We start from the raw sequence: 20,613 nt of genomic DNA, 5'->3' as shown, positions 1-20,613 counted from the left end.
GTTGGTTGTTGTTTAGTTACTAAGTTGTGTCCAACTGTTTTGTGACGCCATGGACTGAAGCCCTCTAGACTCCTCTGTCCATGAAATTCTTCCCAGGAAAGAATACTGGAATGGGTTGCTATTTGCTTCAGGGGATCTTCCCTACCCAGGGGTCACACCCGTGTCTCCTGCATCGCAGGTGGATTCTTTACCATCTGAGCCACCAGGCAAGACCCAAGGTGGAGGGATGCAGAGCTGTAATAGGGACAAAGAGAATTACCCACCTGCTTCTGCATGGTTGCTATTTTTTTAATTTGAGTCTGAGTTCTCCTTTCTTGGGTCCTAGAGGAACATTTTGTAGCTTCAACCATGTGACCTTGTCAAGAAATGCTTGCATTTCTGCTCTTCATGTCTGCTGCGGGTTCGTGTGGTGGACCACATGCCAGCTATGAATGTGCTGACAAAAGACTGGCTGCTCATTGAGTGTCATCTGGTCTACCTTACAATAATCAAGTCTAGACTCCTATTTAAATGGGACAGTAATTTAAATCATTCAGTCAGGAGGATGTAGAGACATAGTCAATGTAGAGAATACTAGGCAATTCTGGAAAAGTTGAATTAAAACCATAAGTTTAAGTAATGCTGAGGTTAATAGATTATTTTTAGTATGTCTCAGCTTGTTGGGTTTCCCTTCTCTCCCATTGTCCTCACCCCTTTTAACCTCTTTCTACCCGCCACCACATTTTGAGTTCTTGGAATCTGATGGAGGAGAAAGGCCAGGTGGTGACAGAAGGAGTCAGCCCACCAAAGTGGAGGCGACCCAAACATAGACCACCCCAAAGAGCCTTGTCTCCCTTCTTTTCTTAGTTTTCCTTCCAAGATAGGCACCAATGTATCCTGGAAGGCTGACAAGAATAGGAGGGGGAGGTGATACTGAGACATAACATCCTTGATTTGTGGATTTGTATCAGAGAACTTTGGGGGTGATGGTTATCTGCATTTCATTTAACCTAGTGGTCTTCATCTCTCATTGCCTGTAGGGGGATTAAGAGCTTAACAAACACCTGGCTTCATCCTGGACTGTCTGTCCTTTAGAATGAGGTCTCCACGCAGACATTTGGAAACAACTTGCTTGGGGTCTAGTGTATTATTAAAGTCTGTCCATAAACAGCAAGGTCTGAATCTTGGTAACCCATGGCAAGATTCCTAGACACCAGTGTCACGCTGGGTGACTTCCAGGACCAAGAGAGAGAGGGCCTCCTTTCGAGGCAAGAAAACAGCTGGGCTCTTATTGCTAAATCCAAGAATTGTTCATTAATAGCTTGACAAGAGAGAGTTGCTTCAGGCTGCAGGGCCTCTTTGCTTTAATCACTGGATTTAAGATTAAGTCAGTAATGCTTAAACTGTAGAAAAAGTTAGTGCCATGGGAAAAAAAAAAAAAAACAGACTTACATGTAGTACCCTGTAGCGCATGATGTGCAGGTTCCTGGATCATCTGGAAAAAAATTATAATAATCAAAATAATAATCATCGAGTTCATCATTTGAAAAACTGAGTTTTAGAAAAATTGTGGCTTGAAACACATACTTATGGGATGGTTTCACAAAATGTACTGTCTAGAAATGTTTCAGTAGATTGCACCATTTTTAAATTAGTAACAAGATGTACACTATGATTTATCTTTATTAAAGCTAGTAAAATAAGAGTTCTCATAAAAACTTGGCCCTGACTTTCAAGGAGGAATAGGTCCAAGCTACTGGGTCTTCAAATTGTTGCTCATGAATGATCTACATAAAGAAGCTCCTGACCACAACCTAGGTAAAGGCTTCTGGTGTGTCCACACACACATTTGGAAGGGACTGCAAGCTTCCGACCTGAATGGGGGATTTTAATTGAGTTACCCCTTAATGGCAATGTGAGGGAATCTCATCTGGGAGGCTTCTTTGAAATCTGGGTAAGTATTTATTTATTTTTCTAATACAGTATATCCTTTTGTTCTGCTCTTCATTGCCCTCTTAAAGAAACTGTCCTGTTCGCATTAAGTACAGTGATTCATTGTGTCCCTGTTGGCTCAGAGGACTCTTTCCTACAACTTTCAGGTGACTTAATGAGAAAGAAAGGACTTTGCGAATCACTGACTTAGACTGTTTCTCTCACCTGTCCCTCCCTGGAAGATCCCAACTCCAAGGTCCAGTTATTAAGACAATTTGGTGACTTCCTCTGGCCTGAAGTTCTTGTGAGTGACAGAGTTACTTCCAGTAAGTTCTTTCTGTGATCTAACTTATACTCTAAGTTTGCTCTTTTCATTCTAAAAGGAGATAGAAAACAGTTGCTCCTTTCTGAAATGTGCATCTTGGTATATGAGGATTTATGTCCATCTAGTCAAGGCTGTGGTTTTTCCAGTAGTCATGTATGAATGTGAGAGTTGGACTGTGAAGAAAGCTCGCACCGAAGAATTGATGCTTTTGAACTGTGGTGTTGGAGAAGACTCCTTGGACTACAAGGAGATCCAACCAGTCCATCCTAAAGGAGATCAGTCCTGGGTGTTCTTTGGAAGGACTGATGCTGAAGCTGAAACTCCAATACTTTGGCCACCTCATGTGAAGAGTTGACTCATTGGAAAAATCCCTGATGCTGGGAGAGATTGGGGTCAGGAGGAGAAGGGGATGACAGAGGATGAGATGGCCGGATGGCATCACCGACTTGGTGGACATGAGTTTGAGTAAACTCCAGGAATTGGTGATGGACAGGGAGGCCTGGTGTGCTGCGATTCATGGGGTCGTGAAGAGTTGGACACAACTGAGTGACTGAACTGAACTGAACTAACTTTATTTAAACTAAATATTGGATTGGCCCAAAAGTTCATTTGAGATGTTATAGAAAAACCCAAACAAACTTTTGGGCCAACCCAATAAAATTATGTCCTTTGAACTTTCTGCTTGGTTTTCCTTTCTAATCTAATTTAGGCTTTATTCTGGTTCTTGAGAAGTCTGCTCCTTGATGGCAGAGTCAACTTCATCTGAGTCAGACTTTCATCTTGGCTCCTCCTAAACACTGCTGTGTATCACGCATACTGTGACTAATACATGTGCCGAAAATTAGTGGAAAAATTTCTAGAAGAGGTTCTACCATGTAAGCAGGGATCCCTAGAACCTTCTGGAAACAGTCTAGTGATGATACCATGGAGAGGGCACTGGCCTAGGAACTGGGCTACCTGTGTTTAATTTGAAGTTTTCACCCTGGCTCAACTGTTTTATGAACTTGCATAAGTATCACTCTACTTTCTGGGTGCTGATTTCTGCAGGTATAAAATGATTCCGTTGGATAAGACTGTTGCTAAGCCTCCCCCAAAGTCAAATATTCTGAAGCTAAGTCTAGCAGGAGTAGGCAATCTATGGCCTACTCGGGCGGGCCCCTTTTGTTTGCATATTGTGTGTGAATTCTTCCATGCCATAGCCTCAGAGTGGTTGAAACAGAGTTAGAAAGTATTTACTGTCTGTCACTACATGTGCTGGCCCTTGGCTGTAGCACTGTTGGCTTATGACTTGGTCATGCTCACCTCTGTTAGATAACATGGATGCAAACATTATTATCTTAACAGCTTGTCCCAGAGTTCCTCTAAAGAGCTGTCTATATTTAGGAAAATATCTTGTTAAGCCACTTGGGATACAAGTTTAATCAGAATGATTAAACAAGAGCCAAGACAATCAAGGAGATAGCCAGGCCCTTCTGCAGGAGGCCATGATTTGCTAATGGGAGGGAAATAGTTTTTTGTGTCTGGGTCAGCATGGTTTGCTGTAGGGTGACCAGAGCAGGACGGTAAAGTGAACCATAAACCAGGCGAATTGTGTCATCATGGAAAGGAAAAGCTCACTGGAATTTGTGGAATTCTCAGGAGTGGGCTTTATGCTTCTACAATCCATTGACTGGGGATCTGAGTCCTTTTTAAGAGGGTGCAAAAGTCCCAGTGAGCACTAATGGTTATATTGGGTAAGTTTATTTCCCACTATGAGTCTGTGTTTACATCTGCATTCTTTTTAGTCCTCTTAAAGAAATTGCTACTACTCGGCTTGCATTTGGGCAGCTTTCCTCTTCCCTGCCTGTCCTCAATGAACATATTTGACTCTGACAGTTTTGCTAATTTGGCAAGGGCTGAGGAAATTCTAATCCTGTTCTCTAATGTTCTGGCCATCCCTCCCATCTAGGAACTTAATGAGTTTGCTCTCTGCTCCCTTAAGCAGGTCACTGTTGAAAATGTGAAACAGAATCAAGCCTCAGAAATGTGCATACCAATGTAATCTCCAGTCTAGGGACTTTTCCAGCCCAGTTGCATAGTGAATTTGGTACCCTTACAACAGTTTGCATAAATGAATAATGCATAGAACAAGAACTCTGTCTTATAACAGCTTATGAATGCCCATTAGTCTTGCTCATTATTACCAGTTCTAAAGCATAAGAATTGTTGAGAAAAAATTTTCTACCCCAGAAGATTCACAAGTCAGACATAACCTAAATGGATTTAGCTTGACCACTGGGAGGCAGCTGCTATGGGATTAAGGTAAGGTAACAATCCCAAACCTGGAAGTTGACTCTAAATCAAGTTGGCATTTGGATGGTAAGGAGGGCTTAAGGAAGAAAGAGACATTTTCCTGACTTTGTGTGTGTGTGTGTGTGTGTGTGTGTGTGTGTTGGGGTGGTGGTTGAAGAGTCTAAACAAGCTAGAATTGTTAACTGTCTTGGAAGGTGTCGTCCAGAGTAGGGTATTTAAATAGATCTGGTTATTTGATCTCGTCAAACTTGAGCTGAGAGAGCATATTTTGAGAAGGGATGGTGCAAATTCAGACAGATCACAGTGAGAGCCTTCTACTTTTGAAAAAAATCTTCAGAAACAGCCACTGACTTTCAGCTGCTTACATCCCAGCTAAGGAGAATGTGTGAGCAGATGCCTTGTCAAGACGTCCCTTCTTGCAAAAATTTGTTTTATTGTCTCATTTTTACAGGATGGGCTGGGACGGATAGGACTACAGTGTCCACTCTGTCTGGAGAGAGCTTCGTGATTCTCTGCGTCCCTTTTCCATAGTTTCCTTGGAGACCAGCAGGGCTGGAGCCCAGCATGAGTGCACTGTCCTTGTGGAGACATTGACTTCTGCTGTCAGCGCCACCTTCAGTGGTCAGCTTACATTCTCTGCCATTTTATTACATTCTCAGTAATACCTATAGCCTTTACCATTGAGTTGGGTGGATCAGGCCACATCAGGAGTTAGTAGTTCTTAATTACCAACTATATTGGAAAAGGGGTATTTTAAACTTGAGATGGAGCTGAACATTTAAAAATGTCCAGAGAAAAATAATTTATTTTTATGGTTTACATAAACTTTGAGCCACATAATTAAAAATACATACAAGTTAAAATGATTCTAGTTTGCTTTTTCTAAACTTGTTTCTTATTGTGTGTTTATTTTTCATCTGAGGGAGGCAGAGGAAACTTGGTATCCTAAGAATAGCCTTTTATTAATATCATGTAATATCTAGATATGCCAGAATTAGCCAGGAGTTATAGAGATTGTTTAGGCAGAATTGACTCTCTGCAGAACTGTAGGGAAAAGTTAATGTCAAGGTGCTCCCAACTTAGTTATGGTTGTTTTTCTCAAAATTCATTTTCAGGCTCCTAGGACTTTTATCCACACCCTATGCTAGCCAGGCCTCTATCTTCTACTGGCTATTGAAACCTATCTGGCCCCTGTCCCATCACTGCAAAGACCTACTAGGTTACTGCATAGGATTCTAGACTAATGGGTGTGTTAAACTTGCAGTCTTGGGAGGCTCCTAAACCTCAGTCTCTTCTCGGGTGTCCTAGATTCATTAGGGTCCTTCTACTGTGGCCTCTTAGACCATGTCCGTAAAGATGCCATAAAACAGTGCCCACCTCATTGTAATTCAACATACCCCAGATGCTTGCTTGCTTTTCTCAGATGGTTCCAACTTTTGGACTCAGTCACCTTCTTGGGTCCAGTCACCTATATCCTAGGCTTGAGAAAATCTGGGGCTTTACCTGCCTTCCCAGTGCCTCCTACATTCAGGCAGAGCATTAGACCAAACTGATGCTCCCCCCATATTTTATAGGTTTCTAGTCCCAATAACTTTCCAAAGCTCCATAACAACACAAATCAAAAGCAGTAATCTCCATATTTTTTGAAATGTTTAAAAAAATTAGCATGTGCCTGCAATGCATATATGTCTGTCTAAATTATTTATATGTACTGGTGCATGAATATTTTACATATGTTAGAAAGGCATGCCAAAGTAGAAGATTTAAGAGGATAACATAATTTTGAATACAAATTCTGTATTTTTATATAGCCCTAATGGATTGTCTTGCATACTTTAGAGACTGCTCACTCAGGCCCACCTAACCAAAAGCTGTATCTGAGCTAATGAATTCATATATTAAACTCCCCAAAATGTGTCTTACATTTGGTTCCTTAAAGTTATAATTGAAAGGAATGGCTTTCCAATGGGTTCACTCGTATGCATATGTCTAAGGACTGCCTGCTCTTGACTTCCAGCCCCTATTTATAGACAGACTATATAATTCTAATCAACTTGTTCATCTAGCACTTTTGGGTTGAAAGAAAAGTTGAAAATACAGATATGAATGAGCATGCTTTAATGATGGGGCTGGGTGCCACTTTCTCTACCTTTCCACCACCCTCTATAGATTTAGTACACAAATTTATTTCTCTAGATGAAAATAACCAGGTCTCATATCCCTGCAAAAGACAGCCTAAAAGTTCTTCTGTTGGGAACAAGTTAAAGAAATATGGCACATTTGTATAAGATGGGCTAGTACAAAACCATTCAAATTCTGTTTTTCGTGAGTGTTTAGAGATATGAAAACATTTTCATGATAGGCTAGGTGAAATAGGATGATAATCCATATCTAGTACATGCATAATCTATCCATCTATATGTATGTATAGATACAACTTTATAAAAAATCAGAAGAAAAAGCTAAAATGTTAATAGTAGTCATCTGTGATTTCATTTGTGTGTCTGTCTATGTTTCTATTTTCCTAATAAATGTGTGTCATGGAATTTGTTAGAATCAGAAATGCTATTACGGGAAGAAAGAAAGTGCTTAGGTTATGAGTCTCTGGCGTCCTTTGGGCCATGTGTCTGGAAACACTCTCTGCCCACAGATCTCCCCTGAGGAAGCTGGCCCTTTGGTTCTGCTCTTCATTTTTTGTCCCTTTCCTGCCCACTTCTGTTCTTTCATCTTTCCATTTTGCTTCTCAGCATTCTCTAATTCTACATCACTGGGACAGGACTGATGTTCTTCCATGGGGTGCAGTTAAAACAGTGGCAGATGTTTGTACAAACTCCTTTGTAAAAATTCACTTTTAATATGAATTGTTTTTCTGATAGGACTCTGTAAAGAAGGTAGTTGACTAGGAAATGGGGTTGTTCTTGGCTCTGTCTCAGACTCCCTGAGTGGACTAGGGCTGTCCCTTGGGCCAGCCATTTTAAAACCACCTCTTTATGAGCAGCTGCAGCCTTCTCGGAGCATCAGTAGGATGTCACCTCCTACTGAGGTGCACTGCTGCTTCCTTTGAGGAAACAGATAGCATTATAAGCAGCCAGTACTTAAATTGTTTATGGAAATAATTAAGCACATTGTCAATAATGCATATTCTCTGAGAGTAAATATGTACTTCATTACCGCACAGTGCTGTACAAATCTGTAGGCAAGTCAGTGACGTTCCTCACCCCACCCCAGGAAAATGAACTGGGTTAAGGGATTTATATGCCAAAAGAGTGCAACTAATTATAAGCCCCAAATAGCACTAGAAAGTACATAATTCAAATATACTTTGCACTTATAATTGCTTCAAATAGTGAACACTCAAATATGAAATGGACCCTCTGACAGCTTTGTCAAAGCAGAAGATTTTTCTGGAAGGTTCAGTGGTGCTGGGATACAAAGTATTTGGTTAGGGGGACTGTTGATGATTTTCAATCGTTTTGTCCTCAATGGTGTCCAAGGACAATGAATAAATATTTGAATTGGCAGTAATGCAAGTAGTGCAGCTGACAGTGGGGCACAACCCACTGGAGGGACACAGTAGTAGAAGAGACATGAATAAATCATCCAAATCATTGTCTACAAATGTTGGCTAAAGAGGGCTCTATTCTATGTTGGATTTTAGTCTTTACCAGGTCTCCTGATTCCAACAATGGAATAGCATAATAGTCAAGCTGTTTATGGATTTTCATCCTTCTCTAAACCAACTAGCAGGTAAAAGTGATGGCTGCATATACACAGCTGAGTTCATGTGAGGATTGCTCTCTACAGCTGTAGGTTCTTTCACTTATTCATTCATTCTAGGACTTACATTTTAGGGGGAAGACAGATGATAAAAGAAAAATTAGATAATTTTTAGAATCTAAATAAAAAATACATATTTTCAATAAATGTGTTAAGTAGCCACTAAAATTCAGGCTCCATGTTTTGTTTGGTTTTTATTTTTCTGTACCTTAATACCAACAGCATTGCCTGACACATAGCAGATACTCCAGAAATAGGCATTGAATGAAGAAGAAAAACATAAATAATATATTCAGATAAAGGGTTAGAAGTGATGAGACTATAATGGAGAAGGGAGGCTTTAACTTAGGCTAGTTGGGAAACAGCCTTTCAAGAACTGACATTTGAATAGAGATTAGAATGATAACACAGAGTTAGCCCTGTGTAGTTCTGAGGGTAGAATGTTCTAGACAGAGACCAAGAAAGTGTGATCTGTTTATGGAATGTCAGGAAGGCCAGTGGGGCTGAAGAGAATAAAGAGAAAGGGAGAGAGTCGGGATATGAGGCCAGGGTCCAGGGCAGGACCAGATAAAATATAGTCTTATAGACCAAGGTAACAGGTTTGCATTCTAATCTAAGAGTCATGGGAAGACATGAGGTGCTGTATTTAAAAATAACTTATTTTTACTATAGATATGATTACCTTTATTAAATTATAGATAGCAAAACTACTGTTGCATGTAACACATTGAGAAACACCCTTTTAAGAAATATAGTAGAGGAAAAATGATTAGGGATACACTAAAACTCCAGTACTTTGGCCACCTCATGCGAAGAGTTGACTCATTGGAAAAGACTCTGATGCTTGGAGGGATTGGGGGCAGGAGGAGAAGGGGACGACAGAGATGAGATGGCTGGATGGCATCACCGACTCGATGGACGTGAGTTTGAGTGAACTCCGGGAGTTGGTGATGGACAGGGAGGCCTGGCGTGCTACGATTCATGGAGTCGCAAAGAGTCGGACACAACTGAGCAACTGAACTGAACTGAATACTATAGGTGCAGTCATGAAGAAAAGTCAGATTTAAGAGAAATTGAGAAGATAAAATTGAGAATAGATGTAAGATGTGAGAGATAAGAAAGTCAGATGACTCCCTGACTCTTGCTGGAGCACCTGGATGGATGGAAAAGGAGGAGAATTCAGCAATGAAATAACTTAGGAGCAATAAACACTTAACTGAAAGCAACCCATGCACTGCTTTTCATGTTGTACAGAGTATATGCAGATAAGAAAGGCAACCCCTGCTCTCAGGGAGCTTGCAATCTGGTGAGAGGACAACAAGTAACAAAGCTGGCTAGAGAAGACATCATGATGTAGTAAAATGTAAAACAGATGTAAAAACCTTTAAACTAGAGCACCACAGAAATATTTGTTTAGGGCCTGAAAGAAACTAAGTTGTGATTCTCCTCTCTTCTCCTTTAAATAGGCTTTTCTTTCTCATTTTGAATGGAAAAATTCAGAGTATTATTGTTAGGGTTGCCAGATAAAATATAAGACTAAAATGAGAACCTAAGGCCTACAGTTTCAGTGTAAGGCTGAATTAAAAAATAAAGTTGCCTGGAGAAGAGGGCAACAACCACCGAACAAGAACCAAACCATCCTGGTCCTGTATTTGGCACTGGGTAGATTAAAACAACGATGACAACAAACCTCTTCTGGGAATTTGATCTTACGTGGGTTTTTAATTATGTTGCATCTTACATTGGCTCTTACATAGGTTTTTAATCAGAATTCATGTTATCTGTGTGTTCTAAAGTATCTCATAAGGAAAACTTAAACTAGACCCAGGTAGGTAGTATCCCAAAGCAATTGGTAGAGGCAAATGCGAATCCTCTCTAGAGAAATGTAATCTTAACCCAGATCTCAAAGTATTCTCACATTCATCCTTGATGTTAATCTCTCATTTTGATATTAATTTCTCATTTAAATTCTTTCTTTTCTGCAATTACCCTTTGTGTTTTTTCAGTTTTTTAACTTTATTGAGGCTTTTAGTGCTAAGTCAAAGAACTCTCTTGGTAAATGTCCCATTGCACTTGAAAATATGTGGGTTGTTTTCAAGATACCTTTTTTTTTTTTTTTTTTACATTTTAGTATAACATTTTTATTACCACCAGCACCTGTAGTATGTTTTCTTTTTTAATTTTAATTTTTTAATATCAAAAACATTTTGTATTGGCGTATAGCTCAAACATCTTTTGACATTGATTTCTAATGTAATTCCATAGTGGTAAGAGAATAGACTCTGTATGATTTCAGTACCTTTAGACCATGACATTTTTGCACTTTGTTTTGTGTCCCTGAATATGTTTCCATGTCTCCTGGTTTATAGTGTATGGGAACTTGAATAGAATTTGTACTCTACTGTTGTGTGAAAATGGTATAAATCTCAATTATGTTGAGTTGGTTAAAAAAAAATAGAAATATTCTGACATTAAAGGAGAGTGGTCACAGTTTAAAAACATGAGCCATAAGGAAATCAGATGCTCTGAATGCAAGTCAGCAGAAATAATAGACAGCAGAATCAGACCCACAGAGACTACAGATCTTGAAATTATCTGACATAAAAATAAAAATTTAATATTTCAGAGAAATGAAAGAGCATTTTGAGAGTAGAAAAGTAACCAAACAGTTGAAAATAACCATATGTAAACTCTGTAAGTGAAAGACATAAAAATTCAAATTTAAAACTCAATGGATAGATTAAGTAGATTAGGCACAAGAGGAAGAAAACTAGTAAACTCAAACACAAATACAACGAAAGAAAATTCAGTCCAGATAGACAAAAAAGCAAACAGGAAAGAGCAATGAGAGATAGTGGAGGTTAAAATGAGAAGGTCTAATATATGTTAAAGTTCCAAAAAGAGATGATAGAATGTGAAAGAGGCAATGTTCAAAGAGAACAGAATACCTAAGAATTTTCCAGAGTTGTTAAAAGATAACTAGGCTGGGCTGGAAGAAACACAAGCTGGAATCAAGATTGCCGGGAGAAATATCAATAACCTCAGATATGCAGATGACACCACCCTTATGGCAGAAAGTGAAGAGGATCTAAAAAGCCTCTTGATGAAAGTGAAAGAGGAGAGTGAAAAAGTTGGCTTAAAGCTCAACATTCAGAAAACGAAGACCATGGCATCTGGTCCCACCACTTCATGGGAAATAGATGGGGAAACAGTGGAAACAGTGTCAGACTTTATTTTTGGGGGACTCCAAAATCACTGCAGATGGTGATTACAGCCATGAAATTAAAAGACACTTACTCCTTGGAAGAAAAGTTATGACCAACCTAGACAGCATATTAAAAAGTGGAGACATTACTTTGCCCACAAAGGTCTGTCTAGTCAAGGCTATGGTTTTTCCAGTAGTCATGTGTGGATGTGAGAGTCGGACTATAAAGTAAAGCTGAGCGCTGAAGAATTGATGCTTTTGAACTGTGGTGTTGGAGAACACTCTTGAGAGTCCCTTGGACTGCAAGGAGATCCAACCAGTCCATTCTAAAGGAGATCAGTCCTCGGTGTTCTTTGGAAGGATGATGCTAAAGCTGAAACTCCAGTACTTTGGCCACCTCATGTGAAGAGATGACTCATTGGAAAAGATTCTGGTGCTGGGAGGGATTGGGGGCATGAGGAGAAGGGGATGACAGAGGATGAGATGGCTGGATGGCATCACCCACTCGATGGATGTGAGTTTGAGTGAACTCTGGGAGTAGGTGATGGACAGGGAGGCCTGATGTGCTGCAATTCATTTGGCGGCAAAGAATCGGACATGACTGAGCAACTGAACTGAACTAGGCATTAGTCCCAAGAAACAGCATAAACATATAATTATATCTTTGATCTGAAAGAAGACCTATTATACTAAAATAGAATAATCAAGAAAATGAACAGCTTTTAGACTGTGGAGAAGAATCAAGAGACTTAATAAAGAGAAGGAAAATACCTTGAGAAGCAGTTGTGAAATTTTGGTGTATGAAAGAATATCAGTCATTTCAGAAAGACACTAAAAGAGTTGCAGGAAGTTCTCTGAAATTGTGATGAAAGACTTGGAATAATAAAATATAAGAGCCAGAGGAGAACTTAGGCTCAAAGCCCAGCTTAAATGTTAGAAGAATATGAGGGATTTTTGTTTGTTTCTTTTGAATACTCTGCTTCTTCCAAAAGAATGAGTCTTTTTCTGAGTTTCCAGTGAATTTTGTGTTTATGCTGTCACTCTTATCCAGTGGGGGTGTTGTGAATTATTAATGATCTGCCATATTCAGGGAATATATCTTACTCATCTCTGCAACCCTAGTCCCTAGTGTTATGCCCAGCATTAATTTATCCCTTTTGCAAGTATATTTTGGGTTCTACTATATGCTGTGGCTACAATGTTGACTAATTCCTGATACAATATGGAGCTTATGGTCTATGGATCAATGCAGCAAGTAAAAAGATATTGTAGAATGCTATGTGATCAGTGTTACTAACAGAATTGTGAACAATTTATGAAGAAAAAAGAGTGTGTGTGTGTGTGTGTGTGTGTGTGTGTGGTGGGGGGTTCCTAGAGGAAGTGGAAGCTTAGATGAGATCTGAAAAGTGAGTTTGAGGCGGGGAGAGGGTGGAAACTTTTTAATGTGGAAAAGCCTGGAGGTAGATAAGAGCTGAATTTATGGAGATAATTCCTTTAGTAAATGGGTTCATGAGATTCTCCTTGAAGAAACCATAGAGAGAGTGGCAAAAACCTTGTTAGAATACAGCATAGATGCCCTCACCTTAAAAACATACAGGTTTTTAAATTAAAGAATGGGAAAAGTACAAAAGTGGTTTCCAAAGAATTTGAGGTAGCACCTGTAGAGTAGATGTTAGGACTCAAGTAAGCATGAAGAGATAGGAGAGAGAAGATGGAAGAAACCAGTGGCTAAATTATGAAGTTTTTATGTCATGCTCAGGAATACAGGTTTTACACAGAGCTGTAGGAAATCATTTTAGATTTGTAGGCAGTTGTCACAACAGGTTTAAGTTTTAGAAAGCACGCCATTTTGCAGGATAGAGCATGAAATTCAGAAGTGAAAGAATAGAAAAAGATTAGAATTAGGGAGACCAGTTAAAAAGACTATTGCAGTATCCAGATGAACTACGTTTATGACCTGAACTATAGTACTGGATGTGGGTTGACGTGGACAGAGTGAACAACGTTTAGAAAGTAGAAATGACTTGGTGACTCTTTGGGTTGAATTATGTCCCCCAAACAATGTGTTCACATGCTAACCCCTGGTGCCTGTGAATGTGACCTTACTTGGAAATAAATTCTTTGCAGATATAACAAAATTAAGATGAGGTTCTACTTGTAGGTCGCTCAATCCTATCTGACTCTTTGCAACCCCATGGAATGTAGCCCACCAGGCTCCTCTGTCCATGGAATTCTCCAGTCTAGAATACTGGAGTGGGTTGGCTTCCCTTCTCTGGGGGATCTTCCCAACGCAGGGATCGAACCTGAGTCTCCTGCTTTGTAGGCAGGTTCTTTACCATCTGAGCCACCAAGGAAGCCTCACAGTAAATTAGGGTGGCCCCAGTCATTGGATTTAGGGGTCACACACTAGATTAGAGTAGCCCCTAAATCCAGTGATTTATATTTATATAACAAGGCATGTGAAGACAGACATACAGTTTCAGAAGGAAGATGTTAATGAGATCATGAAGGAAGAGATTAGAGTAATGTAGTTGTAAGCCAAGGAAGGCAAGGATGACTAGAAACCACCAGAAGCCAGGAAGAGGTGAGGAAAGAACCTCCCTTGGAGCCTCCAAAAGGAGTCACTTGTGCTGACTCCATGATTTTGGATTTCCAGCTTCCAAAACTGTGAGAAACATAGATTTCTGTTGTTTTAAGCCAGTTCAATTTGTAATTCTTTGTTATAGCAGCCCTTGGAAACGAATGCAGTGATAATAGTGTTTAGTGGCCGTCATTTTTCCTCTGTGTTTCTGCCTTCCTTTTTCAAATATTGGAAAGATTGCTACTAGTTCTTCTTGGTAATTCACCTGTTTCTTTATAAGAGGAAGAGGAATGCTCTGTCTTACGTGATTGAGGAGTTTGGGAGAAGGGACTCAGCATGCTTGAGATGGGAAGTTTAATGGGGGTGGCGGAGTGTTAGGAGGCTCACTTTTTATGGATCTAACATGTATTCTCCACTTTGATCTGTTTCTGTATTCCACCCCCCACCAAATCTTAATGCTCACCTGGTTCTGAATTGTGGAGAGAAGTATTTGTAATAAAGCCCAGAAAGAGGAGGAGAAATAATAGTTTCTGGGAATTTGGGCTTGAGCAGCTGAGTGGTACTCTATTTGGAACCATATACTCAGGAGTAGGGGTCGTTGACACAGGTGGGAGCTGATGACATATAGAAGGTGCTTGATATATTGGCTAAACTGAAGGTGGTCCAAGCCCCTATTTTTTTTCCAATTTTTTTATTTTTTAGAAATTTATTTCTTTTAATTGAAGGATAATTGCTTTACAGAATTTTGTTGTTTTCTATCAAACATCAACATGAATCAGCCATAGTTATACATATCAAGCCCTTCATTTTAAGGATGAGTAAACTGAGCCCCAAGGAATCTCAGCCACTTGTTCAAGATCATACAGAACAAATGAAGACTTGGAAACTTCTGTTCCTATGAATTCCAAGTGACTTTTCTATCTCTTCCACACTGCCTCTATTTAAGATTACATATCCTTGTTTAAAAATATTCCCACAGTCACTCTAAAAGATCTTAATATGCAGGCTTACTGTGCTATTCAAGACTGCTGATTCGTCTATCCATTATTAAAAGCCCACATCACATTGTCAGCTAATGAATGTCTGTCCAGGCACAGCCTTGGGACATTCAGCTGGACTTTGCACTAAGTCTACCCGCATCGTGTAACTAAGAGCCTTCCTCCCTCTGCAGAAGGGGTCCCCAGGATATTTCATCATTGCAGTTTTCATGTCCAGACTTTGCTTGGAATCTCCAATCTATTCAGGATGCTGTGCCAAAGTTAAACTGCCTGGAGCAAAACAGAACAATCCTTTGGATCCTGAAATAAGTGTCCAGGGCTGCGGGAGCCAAGCTGGAGAAGGCAGAGGGACTGGGTGTGCAGTCTCCCCTAAATCATATGTTTTATTACCTCTCTATTCAGGTAAGAGAAGGTTACAGAAAGCATAACCTTTCATTTCCTGACTCTGTTTAGGTGCACTTCACAACCTCAGCGTCCACGGAAATTCTCCAGCTAAATATATCGTTAGAAAAAAAGAAAAAACAAGACAACATACGTTGTTCTCCCTTGCTGCCTAAACAGAAACAAAACTGCTGAAAAACAAAATTTACTCTCCAACAGACATATTTTCTGGTCATTACTTTTTGCCCAAATTGCTCGTTTGTGTAAGCAAACTAGAGCTTGTGTAAACAAGTTCTGTTATCTAGAGGGAAAAAAAAAATCTAAGCACCATCCTCTGTGATAGGCTCTTAAAAAAAAAAGACCAAAAAGGAGCCTCTTTCATTTCTAAGAAGATATTTTGAAAGACTCTGCCTATTCATCATCAGGAATATTTTAAAGAAGTGATGTTTTCTTTTGTGTATCTTCAAGTTGCTATAGCAACTGGATCACTTTCTGCTCGTTAATCAGGTGGCACCAGCCAGAGAATCTATCCTTCCCCCTAGGTTTGGAGCCTTTGCTTCTTACTTTACCTTTTGAAAACTTCACAGAATTTGGAAATAGTTTTCTTCAAAAATGTTTCCCTTGATCTGCAAGTTTTTCTGTGTTCAAGGTCTTCTTCGTCACTACACATTTTCTCTCTCGTGGTATTTGATGGCTTCTGTGGAGTACTGGGTATGTTTCGATTGCTCCTTTTTTCTGTACTTCTGTGCTTTGATTTCTTACAGCCCTGGGAGGTTTTGCTGAGTCTCTAGAGTTGTGTGGTAGATTATATAGAGACCTACTTCCTCTTCATTGTGTAGACTATCAGCCACAAGTACATGTACAGTTAAAAGTGGAGTTTTGTTTCCTTTAATGTTCCTTTTAAGCCCCTCCTCCTTGTCAAAAGTCATCAATCCCATATTGATTTTCATCACAAACACTTGGACCTGCTGAAACAGTGTTGAGTGAGCGATGACCATAGCTCATCATTGTTCAGTGATCTGAGGGATTCAGTGACTGGGTTCCCCAATGTCCATACATTCTTCTGAATACTCAGTTTGCATGCCAGTTCCTGGATGACTCTAAACATTATACAAAATGGGGCCAGAGGACCTTGGAGGGCAGGTAGTTCAGAAGCTGCTTAACTGGAGTCTGGTTTGCAGAAATGTTTGGTGGACCAGCACAGGGTTGACCTCTATTATGTCTAAAGAAATCAAAAGATTTCTCATGACAGTCTGGATTACACTCAGGTTCTACCTGCAACAACAGATAGCTGAGCAGCAAATGACTCATCTGAACTGTTGGACCCCTGGCCCTAGGCCTGAGCTCCCCAGCTGGCCAACCCAACCGTGGTTCCTGCCTGGCACCTGCAGGGATTTGAAGTTAGGCCCTTGATCTTGTTCGGTTTCCACCCCCACCCCCCCTTTTGTACAGATTAAAAAAACTGAAACCTACACTTTTCAGGACTTGACCTAAGCAAGAAGCTAATTAGTGTCAGTTTGAGCTTTCAATGTAGATTTACTGACCACTAGCCCAGGGCTTCAAGTTCTTTGATGATCAAAAGTACATTTTATAGTGTTTCTTGGGTAGAACGGAGTTCACAGGAGATACACACTTGAAACTATGGCTCTTTAAGAACTGCACACATCCACACACATGATCAACTGCAACTGGCGATGCTATAACAAATCTTGTCAGCGTGAGCTTTTTGAATAACACTCTGCATGTTATTTAGAGTAAGAATGGCATTTTTTTGCGGTTGTAGAGGAACAAAGTACTGGAGCTGTGCGTGTGCATGTGTATATGTATGGGATGGGTGGGGTGAGAAGGGAGAGACCCTCTGAGCACATTCTCCAAAAGTGGTAGTTTTTCAGGGCTTCTTAAGTGTACTGGATTGAGGTGAGGACTAGGATTAGAAAAAAGTGGAAATAAAGTTAGAAGCAGCACTATGATTTATCTAGAGAAGGTAGTGAAAGAGCAGAAACATTTTTATGTATTTGCTTCCCCACCTGTTCGTGAAGGGCACATGTCCTGTTTCCAGCACAGAGTTAGTCTCTGCACCCCCCAATCACATGTTAGAACACTGATGTGTCTGTGGTGTATGGGGGGGTGTTCCCCAAGCACACATGTGTGTGCATATGAATGTACCCACAGCATGTATATAGGTTTTGTGAGGGTGGGCAATGAATTACTGAATGAAAAGGTAATACTCTTCAGGTTTTTGAGAGCCCTTTCTCCTTGCAGCCATTCCCAAAGAGAACAAAGATTAATAAACAAATCCTAGTTGTTTTGGTGCTGCAGTAAATAAAATGAAAAGTTGACCATAAAAGAGAACTCAGGCTATGGCTATACTTAGTCCAAACAGTCCATGGGGAAATGAATCCATTATCATAATAAAAATAAAAACATAGCACCTGCTAATGAGGCAAGCCACCCTGAGATATGACGGCTTGCGGGGCCTTGCAAGGATGGAGATGCGGGACTGCGGAGCCACAGTAGCCCTAACACAGGGGCTTTGTGATGACAGAGAAAACATTCTGTGAAATAGCCGAATGCCCAATCTCTACAAAGCCAAACTCTTCTTAATGAATCTCATGTGACTGCTCTAACAGAATTCCGGTGGCGCTTAGGTCTGAAAACAAGAGGGATTTCACAGTGTCATTAATTCTACACAATAACACATGAAGTAGAGAGCAGGCTAACAATTGTCTGTCGAATTTGCAGAGAGCTTGGCCCCACCATGAAATATCTTTGATTGGCTGTCTATCTTGTAGGATTCTTTGAGGTAATTGCTGGCAGTGTCTTCCCTTCATTTCGTATTTTATGGGCCTGATTATTCTGTGAATGCTCTTCTATTTTCTTCTCCATGGCATGGGAACACCCCAGGACAAGTTTTCAAAAAGAGCTCTGTTTTATAAGGCAGGCCCCTTTGCAGCCAGCTGAGATTCCTCTCTCAGGAACCATAAGGATTCTGTCTCTAAGGCCATTATTCTTTCTGCTGTTCCTCAGCCCTCCAGGAGCCTTCATTCATATTGGCAGGTGATAAGCTATTTTCAAGTCACGGGCAATCATAGTAATTCGGCATTTTTCCTTATTAGCACCTCTGAATGGAGAAAGTGTGTGGAAACTGCTCATCTGTGCTGTCTCTTTTCTCTAGGCTTGGGGTTTTTATGCTCCAGATGGGCTGTGTTGTTAGTCCAAAGGGATTAAATGGAAGAGCATCCTTCAGTCTTTCTAATGGTCACAAATGACATGGATGAGATGCTCAGCGTTTCTTTCTTCACTTTGAGAGAAGCCAACGACCTGGTAGGAGAGCCATTGCTATTTTCATTCCTGGGTCTTGAGACAGTTTTGAATAAGATGTTGTCAAATGATGGATGCACACGTGGGTGCCTGAGCACATTTGTGTTTCTTGTCAGTTATGAGAGCAATTTTCCAAAGCTTTGATACATTTTAGGAATCTCCAGTGTTTTCTAAAGAAACTTGGCACTGAGGGAAGTGGGGCTGGCTTGACCGCAGAAGGCTCAAAACCTCATATATTTTGGTGTGTGAATAGAAGGGAAGAGGATTCAGTCTCCATAGCACACCACCCCAAACACCGACCTTCTTTACCAACACTGTCAAAGATGAAAGGGCTTATAGTGCAATGAGAATTAAATGGGCAAACATTTAGAATTATTTGGAGGCACCTGTGATTTATCCAGCCCACCATGATCCCTTCTGTAGGTGCATTGTTGTCAATAATTCTGTCTATGTGCAGTAAATACATGTAATTATTTTTTATGATGAACTGATTATTTCATTCATTTAACATTTTGGCTGACAGCTGTGCCACCTTTTTGAGGCAGTGCATTTAGTCTTCTGTATGGATATTTCTAAGCAGGTGGCAAGCACTTCAGGGACTAAGAACTATGGTGTCTAAAACTAGTGGATTATTTGAAAATTGTGTTTTCTCTAAGACTTATGTTTAATACATATAATGGAAAGTTTGAGAAAATTTTGTGTCTCGATGCTGGTTTGGGAAGCTGTACATTCTAAATGCCTGGAACATGGACAGGCATGATGAGATAGGGTATCTGATGGAAAGACAAATCAGTAGAAAACATGTGGTTTGCCTTTAATGGATGCCAAGAGCTACTCATTCCTTCCCTTTACAGTTTTGCAAACTGGGATTGCTTTTCTTTTAACATTTTACAGGCTTACCTCATTTCATTGCACTTCACAGATATTGCGTATTTTACAAATGGAAGGTTGTGGCAACCCTGTATTGAGCAAGACTGTTGGCATCATTGTCCCAACAGCATTTGCTCGCTTCATGTCTCTGTGTCATATTTTGGTAATTCTCACACTATTTCCAGCTTTTTCTTTATTATTGTATGTTTCTCCCTGTTTCCTGAGACACAGTACTGAAATTAGGCCAATTGGGGTTGCAAAGAGTCGGACGTGACTGAGCAACTGACCAACAACACAACAAATAATCCTACAGTGGCCTCTAAGTGTTCAAGTGAAAGCAAGAGTTGCATGTCTTTCACTTTAAATCAGAAGTTAGAAGTGATTATGCTTAGTGAAGAATGCAGGTCAAAAGCTGAGGTAGGCTGAAAGCTAGGCTTCTTGTGCCAACTAGTCAGCCAAGATGTGAATGCAAAGGAAAAGTCCTTGCAGGAAATAAAGAGTGCTACACCAGTGAGCACACAAGTGATAAAGTGAAACAGCCTTATTGCTAATGTGGAGAAAGATTGAGTGGCCTGGATAGAAGAGAAAACCAGTCAAAAATTTCCCTTAAGCCAAAGCCTAATCCAGAACAAGGCCCTAAGTCTCTTCAGTTCTACAAAGGCTGAGAGAGGTGAGGAAGCTACAGAGAGAAAATGTTGAAACTAGCATAGGTTGATTCATGAAGTTTCAGAAGCCATCTTTATAACATAAAAGTGCAAAGTGAAACAGCAAGTGTTGACATAGAAGTGGCAGCAAGTTATCCAGGTTTAATTAAGACCATTTATGAAGGTGGCTTCATTAAACAACAGATTTTCAATGTAGACAAACCAGACTTCTGTTGGATGGTACCATTTAGGACGTTCATAGCTAGAAGAGATGTCACTGCCTGGCTTCAGAGCATCTAATGTAATTG

At 40.2% G+C, this 20,613-nt stretch overlaps 1 protein-coding gene across 2 annotated transcripts in view; it reads right to left on the bottom strand.

Annotated features, from left to right (window-relative positions):
- PCSK5 (proprotein convertase subtilisin/kexin type 5) overlaps positions 1–20,613 on the bottom strand; it is a 519,623-nt gene that overhangs the window by 51,078 nt on the left and 447,932 nt on the right. For both annotated transcript variants that reach the window (XM_024996182.2, XM_024996184.2), the window contains exon 25: positions 1,432–1,474. In XM_024996182.2, the coding sequence (XP_024851950.1) occupies positions 1,432–1,474 (43 nt within the window). The remainder of the gene's footprint in view (positions 1–1,431; positions 1,475–20,613) is intronic.

This window comes from Bos taurus, chromosome 8 (assembly GCF_002263795.3).
Source record: "Bos taurus isolate L1 Dominette 01449 registration number 42190680 breed Hereford chromosome 8, ARS-UCD2.0, whole genome shotgun sequence".
Taxonomy (NCBI): Eukaryota; Metazoa; Chordata; class Mammalia; order Artiodactyla; family Bovidae; genus Bos; species Bos taurus.
Note: the sequence above shows the minus strand (reverse complement) of the source record. Positions and strands in the feature narration are given on the sequence as shown.